The 24,593-nt window shown below is 39.1% G+C and overlaps 1 protein-coding gene across 2 annotated transcripts in view; it reads left to right on the forward strand.

The window, feature by feature from the left end:
• The first annotated feature begins 229 nt into the window (after window positions 1-229).
• calcrl2 (calcitonin receptor-like 2) overlaps window positions 230-24,593 on the forward strand; it is a 36,019-nt gene continuing 11,655 nt past the window's right edge. The window contains exons 1-3 of one of the 2 annotated variants that reach the window (XM_051949655.1): window positions 230-369; window positions 23,055-23,112; window positions 23,242-23,416. In XM_051949655.1, the coding sequence (XP_051805615.1) occupies window positions 320-369; window positions 23,055-23,112; window positions 23,242-23,416 (283 nt within the window). In that variant the 5' untranslated portion in view covers window positions 230-319. The remainder of the gene's footprint in view (window positions 370-23,054; window positions 23,113-23,241; window positions 23,417-24,593) is intronic. The other variant, XM_051949656.1, reaches the window with a different exon arrangement.

Genomic DNA, 24,593 nt, shown 5'->3' on the forward strand with positions numbered 1-24,593 from the left:
TTTTTTAGATTTCTGAACAACACATGATGAAAAACTTATAGAAATACAAAAATCATGTCAAAAATTTAAATAATTAGGCCATGCCAGCAATAGAACTGTATAATACAACAGTTCACTTTGGCTTTTGTTTTTCTTTCATTGTTTTAATTAAAACCAACTGAAATATCAATGCACTTCTGCCATGCTTTATTCTGAAAGTGCAAACAGGACAGCAGTATTTGCTCGGTGTCCAGCTTGACTGCTGCTGCTCGGTGGTCTGGATCAGTTAGTGTTGACAGGAAGGCAGCATGAGTCACTTCTCTGCTCGGATCATGCAAGTATGGGAATATTTGGAGGAAAAGACAGTTTGACAGCTCTCTCAAAGAAAAGGTAAGGCACAAGTCTCAGCTCCAAATATGTGGAACAGTCCAGGCATGGCTTCTAGTGTTCTTCTTGTCGTGAGAAATGTGTCAGCATATAACTCAGGATGCCATACTGCTTTACACTTATGAAGAAGGAAAACTGTAACAGTGCAACACATTTCAGGAATTTATAATGTATAGATGTAAGTTCAATACTTTATTATTATAATAATAATATAGTACTTTAAGATGTCTGTGAACTCAGTGGTAAGCAGCATAAACATTATAAGTTCCATTAGAAATATTATAGGACTGTGTTTATCATGATTAAAGCTTAATTCACTATAGAAAAAAAACACTGATAGCCTCAGTCACATGTCTAAACTATGTATTTTCTCTATGGGGTTTCGTATATATATATCACTGAGGATTATTAATGCAGGTTGGGGAAAGGTCACACCCAGAGCTGGCTTGTTGCCTGCTTCTACTGTTGCAATTCTAAGTAGCATATGAATAGAATAAAGAAGAATAGAACAGTGTAGTTGTGATTATCTCCACATATGTGAAACACAGATGCCAAATAAGTGCTTAGTCAACACCTGGGAGGATACAGTTAGCCAACACTGCTAAAAGCAAATAATGACACTGGGTACACTGAAAAACCTACTGGGTTATAAAAAAAAATGAAAAATTAAACCTTAACGTCACCGCTGGGTCAGGAAATAGAAAGCACAATTTCTATTCAGTTGAACTGATGGTGAGATGTGAGTGCAAAAGAGATCTAAAAATAAAATCAGCAGTAGACCAGATTCAGTCCGACAAGATTCTAACTTCATTAAAGCTATCACATTATTTGATTAAGACCATAAAATTATAAAGAACAGTCTCCCAAGGATGAAGTATAGGTTTCATTTGTAAACTTTGACAGCAGCAGGCAGGCATTGAGTCTCTCTTTTCTAGCTGCCATTCAGTTAACTTTTCAAGTATGAAACTGTCCACCAGTTTGGAATTAAGTAAATTAGAATTTATTGTAAATTAGAAGATCAAACAAAACCTTAATTTTTAGAAACCTTTTGTTACAGTGTAACCTTAGAGGCCTATTTGTTGACGTTCTCCTGTCTAAATTCAGCAACCTTATGAAACAACGTGTTCCAAGTTTGAACTTACTTCTACTTGCTGCTGTTTTTTTCTTCACTGTGAAACTTTTGGACAGATCAGTAATAAGAATAAGAATATTATTATTCAAATGCCTTACCCTAATAACTTCACAACATTTCACTACAAAGGATTTACAAAAGGATGGTATGAAGTGGTATGTAGGTAGCTAATGGTAGCTAATGTTGCCTAGCAATGTGAAGATGAAAACGTGCAGTGGAACAGCTGAAATCCGGTGAACAATACAGCCAGAATACACCTTAAACTGCAACATTTAAAAAGGGCTGCAGATACGGTGGCTATCAGATAGCATTCTGCTGATAAAGTTAGTGAGCATCCATCCGTCCATTATCTATACACCGCTTAATCCTCATTAGGGTCACGTTGGGCTGGAGTTTATCCCAGGTGAATTAGGGTGAAGGCAGGAGACACCCTGGACAGGTCAGCAGTCTATCACAGGGCTATATATAGAGACAAACAATCATACTCACATTTACACCTACAAACAATTTAGAGTAACCAATTAACCTCAGCATGCTTTTGGACTGTGGGAGGAAGCCGGAGAGCCCAGAGAAAACCCACACAAGTACAAGGAGAACATGCAAACTCCATGCAGATAGATCCCGGGAAAGCCAAGTCTTGAATCAGGGATGTTCTAGCTGCAAGGTGAAAGTGCTAACCAGCTCCTTAGTTAGTGAGCTTCTAGTGTAAAATTGCTAGTTAGTTTGCTATTTAATAAATGTGACAGAATAAAAACCAGAACCCTCTACCTACCACCATGATCCCAGAATGTGTTTTCATAGGGAAATGAGCTAAATGCCAAACTGCTACCACAACTTATTAAAAATGTAGGTAAAGTATTAAAGAAATCTAGCCAGCTGTTCAGCTGCTAATAAACCCCTAACAACCCCTTTTGACCCAACAATGTGTTTACAATATCCCAAAAAATACTACAGTGATTTAACAGGAGTCTTTCTTGTCATCAGAATGCTCTGAGACGCAATCAAACTATGATGAACACAATTTTTTAAAGCAGTAGTTACGTTAAGAGGTCTCCGCTAAAATAAAAATAGAAAGCAATCCAAAAATGTGCAAAAAGCATATCTGTCTTATAAACTTGTGCTCTGTGGTAAAATAACAAAACAGTTCAAATTAAGGGGGAACTCCAAGTGTTATTTGACATTCAGTGTGCTTCAACAGCGTAAACACAGAATAACACTATACAGGGTATTCTGAGAAATACAGACAGTACACAAGCCATCCTGGTATTGTTCTCAGCAGGCTGGATGTGCTGATAAGTGCTTTGTTATTTCTCTTATAATTTGCATTTCTCCTGGGTGATTTTCATTCTCTTCTACATGCACATTAGCAATCACCAGAAAAGCCCTACAGACTGGCAGGATCTGCTCTCTTTGTATGAGTAACTTCATGTTACTTGATGTGACTGATCTGTCTAAAAATGAACCTCATTGTATTTATACATACTTTGTGTGATAGAGGCTCATTAATACTGATGTAATTCCATCCACAGCCTTTGTGAAATTTCCATAGCAGCCTCTATGTCACCAACAGAGATTCTTTTTCTGTTTAGTTTTGTGTGTTTTATCTATAATGCAATTTGAGTGAAGTGTCTTCAGGAACACTCACTGGCCTCTCCGTCTAGTGTTGCCAAGTTATAATCCTCACACCCAAGGCATCAATCTCGGAGCAGCTCCTTGCCTGACTTTTGAATACCTCCGAATGTTTCCCGCTCCTGGACTTTACAGTCTGACTGTTCATCTGTCCGTGGGAAACTTTCTGGAACAGCCTGCTCTGGCCAGGCAGCGATCAGTGTATTAATAGGTGTTTTGGCTGCTACTTTGGTCCCAACCCCCAACTCGCTTTCCAGTTTTCATAACACAAACAAGCCAACAAGCCCCTCCCTTCTCCAAGTCGACAAAAAAACCTGTGCTTATTTTAGGCTTCGTTCTAGAGAAATGACATGTGGGGTTGCATGCTGTTGTAAATAATAGGTGCAGGGTTGAAGGGCTTGTTGTCAGAGGAAATAAATAAGAATCCAACAGGAATGATTAATGAGCTTCAGCTATCTTTATCTTTTCTTGTAAATCCATAAAAAGCTTACTTGTTGATCTTTTAAGGGATTCAAGAATGCCTTTTACACATTAGGAATCAACTTGTTGAAATAAAAAAAATAAATTGTCACATTTTTTGATATACTGAGGAAATGTGTTGGACAGAACTAGATGGGGTTTGTTTATCCTCAGGGGGAAATAGGGGTTGGACCTCAGCGAGATGAATGAGAAACAGGATGAAGAAAGAATCAGAGTAGATGCTTTGGTCGTGAACATGGTGTCAGGCTGACCATATCTGAGATCCGTGTCAAAGTGTGCTGGCTCCCACATGTACTGATAGATGGGAGAGACTGCTAGGACTGACTTAGTTACCACTGCACTGTCAGGATTCTGCCCTGTTGCTGCCTTTTTGTTCCCTCAGTGTTTGTTGCCCTTTAGTGTGTGTTTTTGGCTTGTGTGTCTCTGTCTCCCTCTGGCTGTGTCTTTCCCTTCTGTCTCTCTTCCACTCGCTCGTCCCCTGGCTCTGTCTTCCCATTAGTTCATCACTCTCACCTGTTGCAATCAGCTCAATTCAATCCACCTGGTTTCCTTCCCTGTTATGTAAGCTCTGCCATTCCCCTCAGTCTTCGCTGGCGCATAGTTGGATCTCCATGCAGCTTCTATCTTCACTCCCCACTCCCCACTTACCACTTACCCTCCACCGCTGGATTATATCAGTTGTTGGACTTTGTCATTTTTCACCCTTTTCTGGATAAACCTTTTTTGGACTCGATTTGCTATTTGGACTCTAGTTTGCTTTTGTGTTAGTTCTCCTCGTGTAAGTACCTCTTTAGTTTACTGTTTTGCCGCTGTCTAGTTAGTTTTTTGTCCACTCAGTCTCGCTTTCAGTTTGTAAAGGTTTCTTTGATTTAGTTAATAAATTCTTTTAATTATGCCTAGCGTTCTGTCTGTGATGTCTGCGGCTGGGTTCTCCACATCCCTAACATGCACAGGTGTCCATCGTCTCTCCAGAACCTACCTCCACTTTCACTCAGCTGTTTAGTGGTAAAACTTGCATTTAGTTGGAGAGAGGAATCAAGAAGAAAGACTTGCCTTCTCTGTTCCCTATTCTGTTGTGATTATGTTTCTTTTACAGCCCCAGAGACAAAAAAAAAAAAAAATACAAATACTAAAATAAAAGACACCACATGGCATGGTTCCAAGCTGGCGGAGCTATTTTTAGGTCCAGCTATGGGAACATAACCAAGTCCGTAATCACTCATACATGGACAGCTTGGTTGCTGTAAACCCTGATAATGCTGGTGTTGCTGGCTCTCCTAAGTGATTTACAAGATCAGACAGTGTTAATAGATCATTTTTCATAGAGCCTAAACCCAGATATGCTGGATATTAATGCTATAGACAGAAGATGCGCCTTCATTCAGCTTGCAAAGAAGATACAGAACCTCAAATATAAACACATAATCTACTTCAACAATACCTTCTGTCTAGATCGGTTTCCATGCTAGACAAGTATATTTCACAGTGCATCCCATTGGTCATCTGCTGCCTGTAGGTTCAGGTACCCTCTTTGACCTGTAAATTAAACCTCCTTATGGCCATTGCATAACAGGATCTTGTGTGTTGACTAGCTGTTGGCTCTTAGTGTTCTACCAACTAGGCAGCAACATACCACACTGAAAATGAAGCCAAAATTGAAAGTTATACAAAGACTTGGACTGTCAGTTAAGACAGCTCTGCTTTTTTTTTTTTTTTTGGTGGTGAACACTGTCGCCTAACAGTTCAAAGGTCCTGGATTCCAATCTCGGCCTGGGGTCTTTCAGTGTGCAGTTAGCATGTTCTCCCTGTGCATGCATGGGTTCTTACTAACTCCCACAGTGGTGTATAGATAATGGATATCTGGATGAATACACAGTGCTCATTTCCCTGCATGCAAATGTTACACCACAGCATTTCCAGGCATCAATACTTTAAAGGACCACCAAAACATACTTCCTTTGCTTAGGCCACAATGACTGCGATTGGTTTAAAGGAATACAAACATAGCAGAGCATTTTCCACCCCAAAGCAGAATGATAGTGTGGTGCAGCTGGACTATTAAGTTCTACTGAATGTGCGGTCAAAGCGAGACTGGCATGTTGATATTCATAGTTCTACATGCTGCCATCTATAAATGTCATCAATTGCATTCATGCAGCTCCATATTATCACACTTCCCCCTCAGTGCTTCGCTGTCAGGACTATTCATTTACTGTGGTAGTCTGGACCAGGTTCACGCAAAAAAAAAAAGTAGGACCTCATCTGTGCTGAAAAGATTTACCTTGGTGACATATTTCACATAATAAAAAATGTTTTAACCATACTGGACCTATATAGCAAACAATGCATGCAAGATCATTTGTCCCCTTGTTCTAGGGTCTTAAGACTTTTATTCTGTGCCTGATGGATTGGACAACTGGTTTGCTGAGTCCAAAAAGCTATTGTTTATGATATCAGTAGGATCAGTGCTTTTGCTGCTGTAACTGTTATTATATAATATGCTATTATTACTAAAAAAAATTGATTTTGTTAAATGTCAAATACAGTTCCTACAGTCTATGCTTACACTCAATCTTCCATTTTAGTCTTTGATCTCACAACATTCTACAATCCTGCCTTTAGTTTTTTTTCTTTCTTTAATCATTTACTCTAGATTGTGTTTATATGCACCCAGTTATGAGCTTTATCTCAACTTTGATCATTGCTGACAGCTGATATACTATTTATGAGACTGACTTCTTCTTTTTTTTTTTTTTTTTTTTAACCAGGGTTGACACTGAAAATCAGAATCAAAAGACTGATATTTAGAGCAGATCCATGTTTGCAATAAACCTTTTCATGTCTTGGTGTGACATGAAAATATTTTTTTCACACCAAAATCTTGGTGTGAGAACTTAGAATGACAAACTCCAACAAAGACTTTGCTTAAAGGCCTTTAAATACAAGTACTGATTTTTGGATTTATTTATTTTTTAAAATGGCAGCAAGGGTGCAAAAATTTCAGTTGTTTTACAGATATTTTTATGCAGTGTGAAGTCTCAGGAACCAGGATTGGATGTATACATGCAACTGGGTCCTCGGCCATAGTCGGCTTTCCAAAAGTAAGAAGTGCTTATTTGGGTTTCTGAAATCAAGATATTATGTTCACGTGCACAAACACAAAGATAAGATGCTTAAAAAACCCAATCGTATACAGCATAGTCAAGCTCATGAAGACACGGTCTGTGACAACATTTTAGAGTCCTATCTTTAATGATGTTGCCTAGCAATAGGGGAACTGTAGGCTCCACCAACAGGCAGATAAAGACCAGGGAGAGTACCACAGGAAGAGCTACCATTTATTTAGTCCACTTCAAACTTGACTTTGCACTTCTTTTGTTTCCCTGCTATACATCTGCCAGATTTGAAGCACACTGAATGTACAGTTGCTGATGAGCCACACAGACACAGTTCTTCACTTATAAGTGACATGGTACAAACCTTGAAAACCTCATAGCACTACATGATTAAACACACTAAATGAAAAATCCGACCTCTGTAGTTAGTCCTACAGCAGTTACTCAAACTGTTGCTGCTGTTTGCAAAAAAAAAATATACTGGCCAGATTCAGAAAGCTTTCAGAACAGGCCTACTGTATAGTTTTGATGACTTTTCTGTGCAGTTTTTTTTTTAAATTATTTGGCTGGGACAGTGCATATTGATGAACATACAATCTCATAGGTTTACACAAGATTGCTGTAAATAAGCTGGATTTAGTACAAGTCTAACTTACATCTGTTGTCCAAAACATAAAAGAAAAACATACAGGGTTACAGATGTACAAAACAATATAGTAAAACAAAGACAATGATGATAAATTCATTCTGGCTGGGTTAAACCTACTCTATAGTGCTATTATTTAGTGAGCTGCTTATAGTTAAAGTGCCTCTTTTTAAAGTGTCTGATTTTCTCAATGTTCACGAGTTTGATTGTTAATCAGCCATGTCTTATACTGTCTGTTAAAACCGATAAAGGTGGAGCTTTCTCTGATAGCTATAGGTAAAGTATTCCAGATTGTGCAACCTTTAATTGATAAGGTATTCTGTGCAAAGGAGGACTTTTTAAATTTGACTTCAGTCATCCCTGGTGGCTGACAGGTAATACCATTTCTCTTTTGGATAAAATACTGCAGGGGTGGTGGGCCCATCCCATTCATAGTCTTATATGTTGAGCTAGCACTTTTAAATAACTTGAAATTCTCAAGGTTTAGGAATCGATATTTCTTTAAGATTGCAGAGTGATGGAATGACTGTGGCGTTTTGTCAAATACCTCGATGACTTTTTAAAAAAAATAAAGCTGTTCAATATGTTTTAGTGCAGTAATACCAACAAATGACCAGGTTGTGAAGCAGCATTTGATGTGAGACAGGATCATGCAGTGGAGCAAGGATATAGTTTTTGTTGTAATGAAAGGCCGAATTTGTTAAATTTTGTAAGCTAAATTTTATTATTATGGTTACCTTTTTGTTGTGTTTTTTAAGATTGAGGCTGGAGTTCAGCACAACCCTAAGATGCTTAAAATGAGTTACCATCTCCAATTCTTTCCCATTTTATTGTCAGTAAGTGTGATGACATGCAACCTTGCTGCAGCCATTCAGCAGCTTCATCTTCAAAATAATTTTTGCTTTGATTCTGCAAAGTTATCTTTCGTACCTTTCAATACTTAACACTGCTTTCATCTTAAAAGGCTCTGAGAATGTCAGCTGTGTCCCCTCACTATGAAAATCCCTTCCATGTTCCTTTGTATACATGCAACAATAGCTTATTTTTAACCTGTTGGGCTCTTTAGAAGTGGACGGAGGAGAGAATGGAGGAAGTGGTTGCAGGATGACAGTGGAAGATAATGGCGTCCTCCTCAACCTTCATCCTTCCTCTGCCTTCCCCACATACAGACATGGTTTTTGTTGCTTTTTTGTGGTTTCCCCAATGGGAACACAAATAAATGGGAAACATGTGTGAGCAGATGCACACAAGTATGCATTAGAAGACGCACACACACACACTTCCCTGGTCTCAGTAGAGTTGCATGGGCAGGGAGCTCTGATAGCTGGATCTATAAACCAGTTAACGAGAGCGGCTTATTGGAAAATGTAATGTCAGTGCTTAGTCTTAAAGTAATTCTGAACTGACTAGTTTAAACCATGCAGATGAGAAACATGTGACAAGATAGATGCAGCTGCATGAGCTAAAATAACTCCTTTGGCTCATTTCTGCAATGAAACATGACATTAACACTGAGCTAGAAGGGAAGACTTTTTAGAGCAGTGTTGGAAACTATGTAAATTCACTTAAGTGCAATATATAAATACAGTTTTGAAGTGCTTGTACTTGAATATTTCCATTACAGTTTACATTTCTACTCAGTGATGTTTTTTGAGGAGACACTGAATGTTTTACAGCATTACACTTACTTGACAGATATAGCTGATAGTTGTTATTTAGAGAAAGACATTACATAAAAATAACTTTTATAGCATACCAAGAATGAAACTACAGCCAGGGCTGTTCATTCCACCATATGGCACTGTCAGAAATACAGCTTCTTCTTTTTTTTTTTGTAGAAATGCAGCATTTGTTTATTAGTTATTGGTGATCAGAATGTGGTCATTTAATATCGATGCACCCACAAACAAAATTACCTTGCGCTGAGCACAGTCATGTGTTTTGCATGTGTATGTTATGTACGGATACTGAATCGCATAACCTAAAGATATAACATACGGCCAGATTTGATGGAACTCGGAAACACCGGCACAATTTAATCAGTTGTTCCCTGGATCATTTCCAACAGTCCACAGCAGTTGATTTGTGGTAGGATCGCAATCATGTGATCGTAGTGTTCACTTGTTGTCATAGTTACAGTGACACTGTGCCGCTGTCTCAGAATGATACCGAAATATTTAACAAATCCGTGGATCCAGACTATAAGCTGCATCACTGCCAAAATCTTGGTCCTTGAGTCATTTCTGACCTTTCCAGACAATTTCATCCAAATCTGTTAGTCTGTTTTTGAATAATATTGCTAACAGACACAGACAAACCAATGTCGATCATCACATTACTCCGTCGTGTTCCTTGGTGGAGTAACTAGTGGTCCTCTAAAGCAATGTCTCATTGCGGCACTTTGTCCTGACTCAGATGTCCCTAAAGTGTAAGCAATTTCATCATATTTGACATTTAAACTTCTACTAATCCTAACTATATGAACTAGATTAACCAGCTACAACATGTTATTTACACATTGTTGCAGCAGTATTCACAATCCAGTAATGTTCTATTTAATGCCATATCAGTGGAGAAATATTACTTGACTTAAGTAAAAGATCTAGATACTTTGATACATTCACACACACAGTGTAGTTGTAGAAAATTATCTGCCAGTAGTACTGTGTAAATGAAGAGTAAACACCCATCTCTAGAGTAATGAGCTCTAACTTTTTGCTCCCTCTAATTCTTCCTGGTATTTTATCTTATCTTTGTCAAACACTCCCATCTCTAACAGTAAGACACAATTTTCCTTTAAGTTGTATTTCTTTTAGTTATCTTAAAAATAACATAATTTAAGTACACAATCATATTTTCTTCTGCAAGTCAAAAATGCAGTTAAGTTTTTATAGTTAGGGCAATGTTTGAAACGACTCATAACTTGGGCAATAATGTCCCCTGGGTCGGGACAAAGCCCTGTTTTACGTCACAGCAGCATCTGCGGTTCATTTCACTGGAAGAAAAGGCCATTAAACCTAATTCTGGTACAGTAAAACAGCAATATTTGGATTTCCCATCAGCTCGACTGAGGACCCCTGACCCCATGAGAGCTTCAACTACAGTCATGTGAAAAACTGGCAACTGTCTTTTTATATGGACTTTGATTGTCTTTGAAGCAGTCCCTACAGGTAAAGTTGGTTTATCTGAACAACGCAATAAGACTAAATAGGATTTTCAACCATTTATGCGACATATCTATCATTAAATGTAATATTCTTCTGTGGAAAAATGTTTGTAAAGTTTTATAATCTCATTTAACTGAATACCTTGTGTTTTGCATCGCTGTCAAGTGTCTCTGACGTCGGTTTGCTCAAACACTTCCGTTCAAAGTTCTTTAAGTCGCAAGCCATTTGAAGGTTCCACACAACATTTACTGGGATTGACATCTAAGCTTTGATTTCTTGAGTATTCCATTTCATAACCCACCGTTTCATCGTTTTAAGGCATTCCTCAGTAGATATGTCGGTGGGCTTGGAATTATTATTCTGTAGAAATGTTCTCTTGTGGTTCAACTTCAGGTTTGCCGTTTGCCAGTACAGGTCAAACTACCAAAATCTGTACCACACCATAATTAGTTTCACATAATTGGGAGATCTTTTAAATACCTTGCCATAGTTTAATGTTTGAATGTTTTTTTCTGAAGGATCTTGGCATAGAGCAAAGTAGACCCTAGATGTCAGAGGTTTAAAAAAAGGCAGTCCACCTTCCAGGAGGTTCTAATCAGTGACTCCTAATCTGGACTGATGAACCCTAATATCTTACTTGCTTAAGTACACCTTTATCTTATCATCACCACTTCAAAGAGAATTAGGTGTTCGGTGGTTGAAAAACATTTAAAAATGACCAATTTCTACTTATATATTCAATTAATCGCACAAGGCTTCACTTCAGAAGATACACAGGTCCAGAGATACACACCAGTTTTGCCACAACAGTTACCTCAAATGACCAGAAAGCATTGAGGCTCTGAGACATGCTGAGCTGATAAAATCACCACTTCTTCTCCCACCTACTCCTACTGAGCATCTGATTTCTACATGAAAATGACCATTTCTTGGAAAGTGTCTAAAAGGCATGTTGGGAACTGTAGGAGGTCATAACTGATTTAGAGGGAGAGGAAGTTTGAAGAAAAGTGGGCGTTCGAAGGGGTCATCACTGAGTAACTTGATTTAAATTAAGTAACAGCGTTATTCTTCCCTCATGAAATTGTTCTGTGATGAGAGCACCAGTCCAAACAAATCAAATAAATAAATCCAATTTAAGAACTGTATTTAAACTGGACTGGAATTTATTTCGTGAGTCCACAAGATAAATGTGTCCCTTTAAAAATTCATTTATACACTCAACAAAAATATAAACACAACACTTTTGTTTTCGCTCCCATTTTTTATGAGATGAACTCAAAGATCTAAAACTTTTTCCACATACACAATATCAGCATTTCTCTCAAATATTGTTCACAAATCTGTCTAAATCTGTGATAGTGAGCACTTCTCCTTTGCTGAGATAATCATCCCACCTCACAGGTGTGCCATATCAAGATGCTGATTAGACACCATGATTAGTGCACAGGTGTGCCTTAGACTGCCCACAAATAAAAGACCACTCTGAAAGGTGCAGTTTTGTTTTATTGGGGGCGGGGGGTCCACTCCTCTTCAATGGCTGTGCGAAGTTGCTGGATATTGGCGGGAACTGGTACACGCTGTCGTATACGCCGATCCAGAGCATCCCAAACATGCTCAATGGCTGACATGTCCGGTGAGTATGCTGGTCATGCAAGAACTGGGACGTTTTCAGTTTCCAAGAATTGTGTACAGATCCTTGCAACATGGGGCCGTGCATTATCCTGCTGCAACACGAGCTGATGTTCTTGGATGTATGGCACAACAATGGGAATCAGGATCTCGTCACGGTATCTCTGTGCATTCAAAATGCCATCAATAAAATGCACCTGTGTTCTTCGTCCATAACAGACACCTGCCCATACCATAACCCCACCGCCACCATGGGTCACTCCATCCACAACACTGACATCAGAAAACCGCTCACCCACACAACGCCACACATGCTGTCTGCCATCTGCCCTGAACAGTGTAAACCGGGATTCACCTATGAACGTGCCAGACGCCATCGAATGTGAGCATTTGCCCACTCGAGTTGGTTACGACGGCGAACTGGAGTCAGGTGGAGACCCCGATGAGGACGAGCATGCAGATGAGCTTCCCTGAGACGATTTCTGACAGTTTGTGCAGAAATTCTTTGGTTATGCAAACCGATTGTTTCAGCAACTGTCCGAGTGGCTGGTCTCAGACCATCTTGGAGGTGAACATGCTGGATGTGGAGGTCCTGGCCTGGTGGGGTTACATGTGGTCTGTGGTTGTGAGGCTGGTTGGATGTACTGCCAAATTCTCTGAAACGCCTTTGAAGACGGCTTATGGTAGAGAAATGAACATTCAATACACGAACAACAGCTCTGGTTGACATTCCTGCTGTCAGCATGACAATTGCACGCTCCCTCAAATCTTGCCACATCTGTGGCATTGTGCTGTGTGATAAAACTGCACCTTTCAGAGTGGCCTTATATTGTGGGCAGTCTAAGGCACACCTGTGCACTAATCATGGTGTCTAATCAGCATCTTGATATGGCACACCTGTGAGGTGGGATGGATTATCTCAGCAAAGGAGAAGTGCTCACTATCACAGATTTAGACAGATTTGTGAACAATATTCGAGAGAAATGGTGATATTGTGTATGTGGAAAAAGTTTTAGATCTTTGAGTTCATCTCATAAAAAATGGCAGCAAAAACAAAAGTGTTGCATTTATATTTTTGTTCAGTGTATATGAACCCATTTGTAAATACAAAAAAAGTAATTCATGCCTTTTATTTAAAGTACTACAGTGTCAGAGAAACTGTTTATCCTGCTAGAGCTAATTCAGACCTTCTAAAGACAGAGGGAATTTGCTGAAGTCCTCCTGGATACCAGAGATCCTTATTTACACCCTGAGAAGAGGAAGTTGTGTTCATCATGTAGACAGTGCCTGCAATGTGTTCCTTGTTGTGAACTGATTTCTGATCCAGTCCAGTTGTCTTGCTTCTGATCCAAACAATCTTTTGCAGAGGTATTGTGTGAATATTGCTCATCACTCCAGTCCAAGCCGTCAGTGAAACTTTTGTAAAAAGCTTGGAGAACTGATGGACTAGCATGGAGCTTGCAGATTTTTTCATGAAGTATAGGTGTTGTTGACTTGTGGCAAAAATGACCTTATAGCTTAAATTAATGTTTACGGTCAATAGTGGTGCCGAGGTAGCTGCACTCGTCTACCCTTTCAGTTTTCTGTCCATTGACTTCAGTCCTGAAGAAACAATCCTTTCATCGGTTCAGGGAGTGAAGGTTGCATTCAAGATCATTCCCTCTTGGTCTCTGCAGTCTTATATATGTCCAACTTAGAACAACAAATCCCTGAAGGGCTCCTATGGAGATTGATATTGGGAGGCTCAGATTTCCACTGATTTGGATCATCTGGAGAAGAAGGAAACCTTACGACCCATCTGACCCTAACAAGATGTCAACAAACATGTTGATGTGTTTCTTCCCACTGCTGGATCTGAAGAATAATGAGCCTCATGAGTCTCCTGATCAGAGATGTTGGCATGGCCTTCCTGGGTTCTTTAAATAAAACATTAGAGTGATAATATTTGAAGCAGATGAAAGGGTGGAGCAGTGGCCAAAGCTTCTCTCCAAGATTATTGCTTCAAATATACATACCTCATAATCATTTCTAAGTTATTACTATTGTTCACCCATTTTGTTGTCTGTTAATAAGAGTGACTTGGCTGTGTCAGAGTAAATCTGAGGTTCATTAGATGATCTATTAAGATACAGTTCCTATTTTTCAGATGTAGACATATTTGCATGTTACCTAAAGCAATAGCACATTGTACTAAGTAACAGGGGAGTCCTTATAACCGGCCTTTCCATATTGTTGAACCTCTGGCCCCATTGGGAAATCTGGTTTTGGCAGAAAACAGTTGAGTGACTAAACCTTTCCACAGTATCGCTTCTGATGATTTGTCTTATGATCTCAAAGCATTTTATGAATTTTTGGCTCAGGAAAGGTAATTTCCTCAGTTGAGGAAGCAAAGTCAGTACAAGAGTAGGAATTTCTTGTCTTTTTGTTTCCTGCTGTGTTCTTTCTATTAGTTAAAATGCACTGATATGCTGCGCACAATCACTGACCCTCAGTCCTTGCTTCATTACATATACATTTGCCTTCATGCCATGTGGATTAGCAGTTCATAGTTCCTGTATACAGAAGACACACTTATTAACCCTCCTGAGGTCTTCATTTACGGGCACCAAAAAACTGTCTGAAAAAAATTCCCCAAATTTCTGAAAATTTTCAAAACCTTCAGGAAGAAAACTCCAATAATTCTTTAAAAGTTTCCTATAAAAATTTTACTTTAAAAAAAAATCCCCAAATTTGCCAAGAAAATTCTTGTAAATATTTTCAAAAAAATAGTAAAAATCTTCCAAAAAATGAGTGAAAATATCTAAAGTGATTCCAAATATCAGTAAATCTTCTAATGTTTTCTGAAGAACACAGACAAAAAAAAATCAAGCAGAATCCAGCAAATTTGGCTGGATTTTGGTTGATTTCTTTTGTCAGTGTGTTCTTAAGAAACATTTTTAGTATTTCTTTTTATCCACCAAAAAATGTTCAAAAAATTTCCCAAACATGTTGAAAATGTAGGCATCAGACGTTTCACTGTGAAAATATTTTTTCCCCCTGCCTCTTCAAACTTTAAAATGGGTCAATTTGACCCACAGGACAACACGAGGGTTAAAAACACCACCAACCTTCAGCTTTTTAGTTGCTAGGAAACACTTACTGACACTCCAGCACCTGACTTGACTTTCTGATTCTTACATTAATATTCTTATAATTAATCATGTTGGCTGATGACTCCCTGCTGTTATTTTGTTGGTTATCGTTAGTATGTTACACATGGTGTACTCGTGACCCAGACTTGTTTCTTCAGCTGTTACCAGACTAACAAACATGCATTCTGGTTTGACAATGACTGCTCTAAGACCTTCTCTGGTCTGCTGGAGAAAGCAATCAGGACTCCTTTAAAGGAACACACTGAGCTATTGGAAGAATTTCAACTAACATAGGCGCCAACAGTTACAGATGCTTTCTTGGCTTTGCTGCAGTGTAAGCAGACGTTAGGCTGAATTATGGAGCGGAGAATTTGTGAGTTAAATTGCTAAATATGGCTGCTTTTGAGATGCAAAAAATAATAAACAGAAAGCACATGAAGGCCTGTGCTGGTCATTGCAGTTTTTATTATTCTGAGACCTCTGGTGGGGGCTGCATAGTGGCTTGGTGGTTAGCATTTTCACCCTCCCGGCCTTCCCAGGATGTTTGTGCATGGAGTCTGTGCATGCGTGGGTTTTCTCCGGGTATTCCAGCTTCCTCCCACAGTCCAAAAACATGCTCAAGTTAACTGGTAACTTTAAAGTTTGTCTGTATATGTAGCTCTGTGATAGACTAGTGACCTCTCCAGGGTCTCTCCTGTCTTCACCTTAAGTCAGCTGGGATAGACTCCAGCCTCCTGTGACCCTAATGAGGATTAAGCAGCGTATAGATAATGGATGGATGGATGGATGAACTTTCAGTGGTATCACAGCGGCAGCAGTGTGGATGTGGCTTGTAGCTACTTTTCAGAAATTGTAGTTTTTTTGTGTTGAATTTGGCACTTGTAGCTGAATCTGGTTGATGATATTTAGTCAAATAATGATCTTTTGTTGTCTAGTTAAAACACAGAATTCATTTATATGGAGGCAGTTTTCATTTCTCATTTAGTTCAGGCAGTGATCAAGAGTTATTACCTGTTCTCACAATGTCTGCTCAGCTCAGGACATTTCAGGGCCCATACAACTTCCATTTCAAAAGTTCACCAACCTACAATTCAAGGAATCTCTGTCTGAGTGTGCCCATGTTTTCTTACATATCTGGACATCTGTACGTTTGGTGTGCTTCAGAACCACTGGGCACATTGCTGGTGACCCAAGGAAGTACGGTGAGAAGTTTAAAGCAGGTTAGATGAACAGTGCTTGTATATGTGGTCATTTGGCTGACCTTTGACATCCTGTGGGTGAATTCCCTGCTGCTGGGTAACATTATCAACAGCAAATGTATGATGTCATAGACAAGATTCTAACAGGAGTCTCTGTACACATCAACATTTGACCCCAGACAACAGGCACTGCACTTTCCCAAATACTAATTTCTAGATTTCTCAGTAGGTTTTTCACACCATATTTGACAACTGAGGACAAGTAGGTAGATGTTAATCATGGTTTGGTAGTGCAGCTGTTATGTTGCTGTCTGACTATGTCTGCTAACATGCTGCCAAAGTAATAGCCAGAAGATTACATCTGTGGATTCTGTTGATACAAATCAATGAACACCAAACCCAGTGGACATCATTTATTCCAGCAGCAACGGTAGAACAGTGAGCATCAAGGAAAAACAGCTTGTCTGACAAAGAATGGGCCGGTGCTATCAATACTGGCATTATTTTTTCCAAATTACATTAATAAGGAATATCATATTATTGTTCTTCCGCTGTTCTCTGATTTGCTATCCTTGAACAGAGAAGGTACTTCATTCATTTCTGATAATTACATCAGTGAATAAGCCATGAATGTTATCAGAGATAAATGTTTGGTTATTTGTGATGCTGTGTATGTATGCAGTTCAAAGATGTTGCTGCAGTGTCTCTTGAACCAGTTTAGTTGCAGATGTTGAGTTGTGCTCCAGTTATGAGGCACGTTGTACAGAGTTTGCAGATTTGTAGTCTGAGAGATACAGGATAAAGGTAGCTCTGCTTAGGATTGTGTATTCAGTTGCATGCCTTTCTATTACAAGCTCACTGTGGACCACCTTCTCGGGGATTCGTGAAACTGTCATGTCAGTTTTTGTTTCGGTTTCGTGCGCACCAACACGATGTCGTCATGTTTTTCGTGCCGCTCACCACGAGCGAAACCCGCTGTGGTAATCACATCTGAAAGTGGTTTATACCGGCGGATTCATGACGATTTAAGCTGTCCATCGGCGTTTGCAGCCGCCGCCGCGGCCGCCATTGTGGCCGGATGTCTGGCGGCGGCCGCAAACGCCGATGGACAGCTTAAATCGTCATGAATCCGCCGAATTTGCATAGGAATTTAAAGAATGTCCGGCGGCCGAAGCGGCGGCCGCAGCGGCGGCTGCAAACGCCGATGGACAGCTTAGATCATCATGAATCCGCCGGTATAAACCACTTTCAGATGTGATTACCACAGCGGGTTTCGCTCGTGGTGAGCGGCACGAAAAACATGACGACATCGTGTTGGTGCGCACGAAACCGAAACAAAAACTGACGTGACAGTTTCACGAATCCCGTGAGACCGGGCTGACAGTGGTAAACATTCTGGTTGCCTTCTCTAAACAGCATGACAAACACTTAACACTTATCCATACACTGAATAGACGAGTATCAAATTCAGATTTCCATGCTTTTCCATTCTGCATAGTAACACTTCTACTGACACAGGCCAGAAGAAACACAGAAACCACATTCATACACATAAGTGACATTCAGGGGATTTTAGCTTTTATCCTCACTTTGGCTACCAAGACAGTCTCACACACAGTGAAACTCAGTGTGAAACAGAGTGACTGAGATAAACTTTTGACAGACGACAGTGTAGAAGAGAAAAAACAGATGAGACAGGCAGGGAGGATGAGACTGTTGAAGAGTGGCAATAAGAGGAAAGAGTGGTAGGATAGATATGTGTGTGTGTGTCTGAATGTGTTTGCTTGACCCACGTTTAAACAGAGACCAAACACACCTTCATACACACAAACCAACATGTACAAATATTTAAATCTGTGTGAAGAGCGTATTATTTAGTGACCTCATACATTAGCCTAGTTAGAACTATTTACGAGACATCTTTTCATTTCACTGCAATTATTTGATCTTCCTCGTTTCATACAGTCAAGTTAGAGGTCATAACCCTGGAGAAAATACAAGACAAAAAGACGCAGACAAAGGAAGTGACAAATGCAACAGCCTCTCCGTTTGCTACCACAAAACAAAGACAAACCAATCCACTTGGCTACAATAGATACAGATAGATTGTTCACAGTGTTTATTGCAACAATGGCACACAGCGTGCGCTGCCAAGGTATTATATGTGAGGCCTGTGTGTCCTTGGGTTTACAATGCCCTGATTGGGAACAATACATTGCTAGAGACAACTGTGTACATAACAGATAGAAAGGCATTTGTTGTTAGGTTCTTTATGAATAGAATTGTCATTTTGAATGTTTGTGGCTTTTGTTCATGCCGTGGTTGTCACTGATAGAAACTCCATCAACAGTCCAAAGGTAATGGTATCACACTGCAGTTTGAAATGCAATGCACCATAGACTGGAGCAGTCTGACAGAAAATATTGTCTACACAGTCAAAGTCAGTGGATGGGTTTTCATTTACTTCAAGGAGCAAATTTAAAGAGCAGACGAGTGACTTTCTTAAACAGAAAATGAAAATGAGAATGATTCACATGCTGTTGTGGCCTCCTGATGTGTTGGGTTCAAGTTACAGACAATGCAGACTGCCTTGTGATGTCCACCAATCAGGCATAGCATTAGGAGCACTGACAGGTGAATGAATAACACTGATCATCTCTTTACCATGGCACCTGTTAGTGGGTTGGCTATATTAGGCAGCAAGTGAACATTTTGTCCTCAAAGTTGATATGTTAGAAGCAGGAAAAAATGGGCAAGCATAAGGATTTGAGAGAGTTTCGCAAGGGCCACATTGTGGAGACTGGACGGCTGAGTCAGAGCATCTCTGTGGGGTGTTCCTAATCTGTAGTGGTCAGCATCTACCAAAAGTGGTCCAAGGAAGGAACAGTGGTGAACTGGCAACAGGGTCATTGGTGACCAAGGCTCATTGATGCATGTGGGGAGTGAAGGCTGGCCTGTGTGGTCCGATCCACCAGATGAGCTACTGTTGCTCAAATTGCAGAAGAAATTAATGCTGGTTCTAATAGAAAGGTGTCAGAATACACAATGCATTACAGTTTTTGCAACTGCTTATAAGGGTGCATAGCTGCAGACCAGTCAGGGCGTCCATGCTGACCCCTATGCACTGCTGAAAGCACCAACAATGGACACGTGAGCATCAGAATGGACCACGGAGCAATGGAAGAAGGTGGCCTGGTCTGATGAATTATGCTTTCTCTACATGGGCTGCCTTTGCAGGGTGACTGGGCCAAACCTGAGAAGTAGGGTGAGAAGCTTGGAGACGAGATTATTAAATGCCTTAGAAGAACAGGAAAACTTTGCTTGAGAGAATAACCGGAAGACAGTGGATGGATGATTGTGAATGCTTTCTGTCATGGCACAGACTAAAAGAACCCAACTTCTGCCACAAATTAGGTAATTTACATTTTTAAAATCAATCACATTAGCTAGCTGGCAAATGATCAAATTAATAAAAGGAAATATTTGTGAAACTGCTTTAAATTAGCAACTGTATTACAAGTCTTTTTGTCAAAATATTTTAGTTATCTTAAAAAGGGAAAATATTAATCAAAGACAGACGATTTATTCCAATGTCTTATATTTGACATGTAAATTCAGTCTGTTTTAAAAAAAAGATTGAATTTTTCTTGATTTTCTAGAAATACAGAAAAAATTTGTGACATAAAGAGGAAAAACAACCTCGACTATGTGTCGTTTTCTTCTTTACAGCTGTCTTGCTCTTTGTGAGAAAGAGCAGGTAAGAATGAAAGTCCAAACATAGAATGATGAGTGTTTTTTCTTACTATTTAAAGCACTCCTCACCAAAAACCCTCACGCCCTAACTGACAGCATTTCCTACATTTCTTTCTCCTTCATTTTTTCCTTCTTACTTATTACTTACTGTCAAAATGTTTGTAACTGTAATCACAAAAGACAGACCCAGGTTTTGGGGTCTTTTTGGGATCCTCGGTATCATCAAAGGCAAATATAGGATGTCAGCATCAAATGTCCTCCTTGGTGCCCTACAATTCTGTGTTTCATTCAGACCTGAATGTGCCATCTGACATAGTGATTGCCCAGCAATTAACCATGTAAAATGATATTCTAACAAACGCATTCTAGAAATGACAATTTAAAGAACACAGGTGAGTCATTCCATGTCAATTCAACAAATGCTTGTTGCACCACTTTCTCAGATCCTCCCAAAAATTTTTTTGGGCTTTATTTGGGTAATTTTATGAACAAATGCAAAGTATTATGGTTATAAACATACAGTATAAGCAGTAATGATCTAATCTAATACCCATAGTCAGTCCAAACTTAATCCTCGCCTATGATTTTAGGGTTTTAAACTACTAAAAAAAGCAATTTATACTCCTTTTACATGGTCAGAATTTTTTCCCCTTCCAAAACTTTTACCCTTCTGGTGAGAAAAGTATAGAAATGAATGAAAATAAAAAAATACTGGACTGTGGAATTTCCCAAAATATCCTTATTATTTCATGGGCGACTTTATTTTGGGTTTTTCATGCCTCTATTTTAGGACTTATTCTTGTGAAAAGACATTGAAAGAATGAATTTTCTTCTTTACTAATGAAAGTTGCATAAGGTAAAAGTTTTAAAACATTAAAATAAAGCTTATTTATTGATTTATAGGCTGTTGAACTCAGGTGTAGACCCAAAATAGCCTAACTTTAGGCATTAAAAAGTGCATGTGGGATACATGGTACGCGGTTCAAATTTTTTTTGGAGGAACTAGTATGTGTGAAGTATGTGTGAACTTACTTTCATATTTGTTTCTTGTGCCAAAGATGAGCAACTGCTGAATCAATTTACTATACATTTTGATCCTCGTTTTTGTTTTTAGGAACCATTTACATGACCAACTAAAGATGAAAGATGAATCTGAAGCATCAGCATCGTAGTATAAGTTACAAAGGGCATATCTGAAGTTAATTATTATATAGACATTGTTTTTTCTTTCATACAGTAACTGAATAAGAAGAAATGGCATCACTCCCAGACTGCATTCTCAGGACAGCCTCGGTATCGTATTTGACTTATCAGCTGAATTTGAAGATTTGCAAGTGAAATTCATGCACCCAAAAGGTCCCAGCAAGAAGTTCACATGGCCTAGAAAGGATGACGTAGTGTGGGTGCCTACAGCCCACATCCTCTGTCCAATCACTGCTCCTTCAACACGCCATGGTGGACAGTACCACATATCTGGTGCAGATGATGGCCTGATTTCAGAGAAATTCAAGCAGTTCAAAGGACAGAAATAGTGGTGTGATAAGTTGGGGACAAATTACATGTTTTACATGGGACCTAAGGCAATATAACTCATTTTAACTGCAATATATTAGTTAGAATTCCTAAAAAAACGCCTATAAAACATAGTGCATTTCTTGGTTAAATTGGCCATGAAGGATTCAAGAAACAATGTTGATACTTCAGATATCAATTATTCGGATGTTTATTGTTATACAGACAAAGTTTCATGTTTCTACTCCATGTCCCACATTGGTTTCTGTGCCAATATATGTATGGTGTTTTTCAGTCTGTTTCATAAATAGGCATCGTTTTGAGGTCTAAGGAGACTAGCTAGCTCTTGGATATTTTTAGGTTAGAGAGAACTTTTAAGGTACTTTGAGATTTTTATAACATATGAACCTTGTTACTTATTAAAATTTGTGAAAAAAATGCCTAAATTCTTGAAAAATGCCATTTTCGCCAAATTTTTAAATTGCCCTGTACCACAGAGAAATGGGTATATTCATTCCAAATTTTTTTTTCCTGCTCTATTGTTAAGGTGTTTGAACCCTTCAGATCACTTGTAAGTCTATATCATCAGTCAGTTCCCAGTATTATCTTCCTAAATCAAGCCTTTCTACCTAACATATCAATTTCCGAGTGGAAAAATAGGGATTTAAATATTTTATAACTTAGCAAATAGCAATCATATGATGTTAAAACTTTGCAAGTAATCTATTCTTATGTTGGGATAGTTAAAAAAAAAGTTTGGAGATGATCAGAGGAGGTCATGCAACAAAATTTCCTCAGATTTGTTGAAATGAGATGGAATGACTCAGGTGTCATTTGTTCATTTAGACATTTTGCGCTGTATATATTGGTTTTTAGAGCCTCTGCTTCATTAGCTGCCTTGTTGAAGATGAATACGACAGGGAACTTGCTGCCCTTTTGCCCAAAAATAATAATAAACCAACATCTGTTTTCTGTGACCCTGAGTGGACAGTGGAGAGGAATGACCGCTGGAGCTTGAGCTTCCTGTCCCGATACATGAGAAAACACGCATATTGTAGATAAACATACATGAACGTGATTAGAAGACCAGGCATTCACAAGGAGTTGAGTTTGCATTAAAATAGCAATACTTTATATAAGGAGATACATTGAAAGATATTATATTTATTGTATGCTTTCATAGTCTAGTGTTTTTACCCTGTTATTACAAATTCCCGCTTCTTCACGTGTAGTCACAAATGATAAGCGACCCTGATAAAATGTTGCACTATCCTCCTTCTTCTTTTCTCCTCAGAGATATGTGGAGGACCCTGACACTGTCACTGCTACTTGCCCTGGCACTGGGCACAGAGGTGAATACAGCTGGAACTATCTAAGACATTGTCAAGAGAAGAATGTACACTGCCTTAGCTATAGGGCTGGTGGATTTATAGTACCTGTAATATACTGTGTCTACTTTTTTGAACAACTCCACTGCCCAGGTGTCCCAGTGTCAGGATGTGGGGTCCCTAGACTATGTGGAGATGGTAGTGGAAGAACAGCAGGAGAACAACAGCGACATAGCTACTGTTCTAGGAAATTCAAGACGCCAGATCCTGGCTTCTCAGTTTGAGTGCTACCTGAAGATAATCCATGACCCACCACGAACAGAAGAAGGTGAGAAGATCCAGCATCATTTATTCACAGTTCAGCTGATAGCAGTCATCCAGTTGGAACTTCAATGGAATCAACACACTGTGTTTCAAGCGACTGATGCTGTGAAGCTGAATCAGTTTGAATAAAATCACTCATTATGCAAATGTTTTCACCTCTACTACTGGAAAAAAAACGGTGACATAATTCTGTTTTCAGCCTGGCTCCTGTTTTAGAGCAACTCTTGTTGTGGATTCCGCAATAATGATGTGAATACAAATGATGATGCTGAAAACTGACCCTTATGAGGCAATTGAGATAAGGTATTTAAAAAAAAAATGTTTTCAGAAGAATGAAAAACGGCTTTAACTGTCTCACTATAATACTGTTTAGTAATGCAGTAATCTCATTATAGGTTGATGGCAGCCTAAATCCAATTTGTGTGGATTTCCTAGCCACACTAGAAATGCTGCTTAAAAGCTCAATGAAGCAGATTTACACTGCTGCCAAACCTACTGATTTGTTTCTGAGATTATAATGGACATGTTTGTACCCTGTTTGGTTGCGGTTCTTACTGAGGGGCCATTCGTACCCTCTATCTGTGTGTGTGCGAAAACAGGTGAACTTTGAAAGCAGACAGCACACACACACACACACACACACACACACACACACACACACACACACACACACACATTCATCCATACTACAATAGGTACGCGTCAGTGTGCTTTGCATTGCACACTGCACACAGAGAAAGACATAGGGCTACCATGGATGTTTCTAACAGGCTGTGACTTTTTTACAGGATATAGTTCAATATAGCAGGCGATTATTCCAGAGCTGTACAGAGCATTGCTCAGATCTTTAGGCATGTAAAGTCAAAGCAGTCTAACACTGCTTCAATTACAACTCTTTTAATGATGAATTATAAAGTTATGAATGACAGAGAATCTCCTCACATGGTGTCTCTTCAGAACAAGCATTTGCCTTAATCCTTTCTGCATCTATGTGTCCACAAGGGTTCATGTAACTTTTGTCACCCATCCAAGTTGGTGAGGATAGCTCTGCAGACATCATTTTTGCACTACTATGTTTATATATTCCTTTCTAGCTGTAAATGTCTGTATATCTTGTATTATATTAAATTTTATTCCTACTATTTTTTCCTTCCTGTTCCTCTTTCTATAGTTTTTTTATT

Source organism: Acanthochromis polyacanthus, chromosome 6 (genome assembly GCF_021347895.1).
Source record: "Acanthochromis polyacanthus isolate Apoly-LR-REF ecotype Palm Island chromosome 6, KAUST_Apoly_ChrSc, whole genome shotgun sequence".
Lineage (NCBI taxonomy): Eukaryota > Metazoa > Chordata > Actinopteri > Pomacentridae > Acanthochromis > Acanthochromis polyacanthus.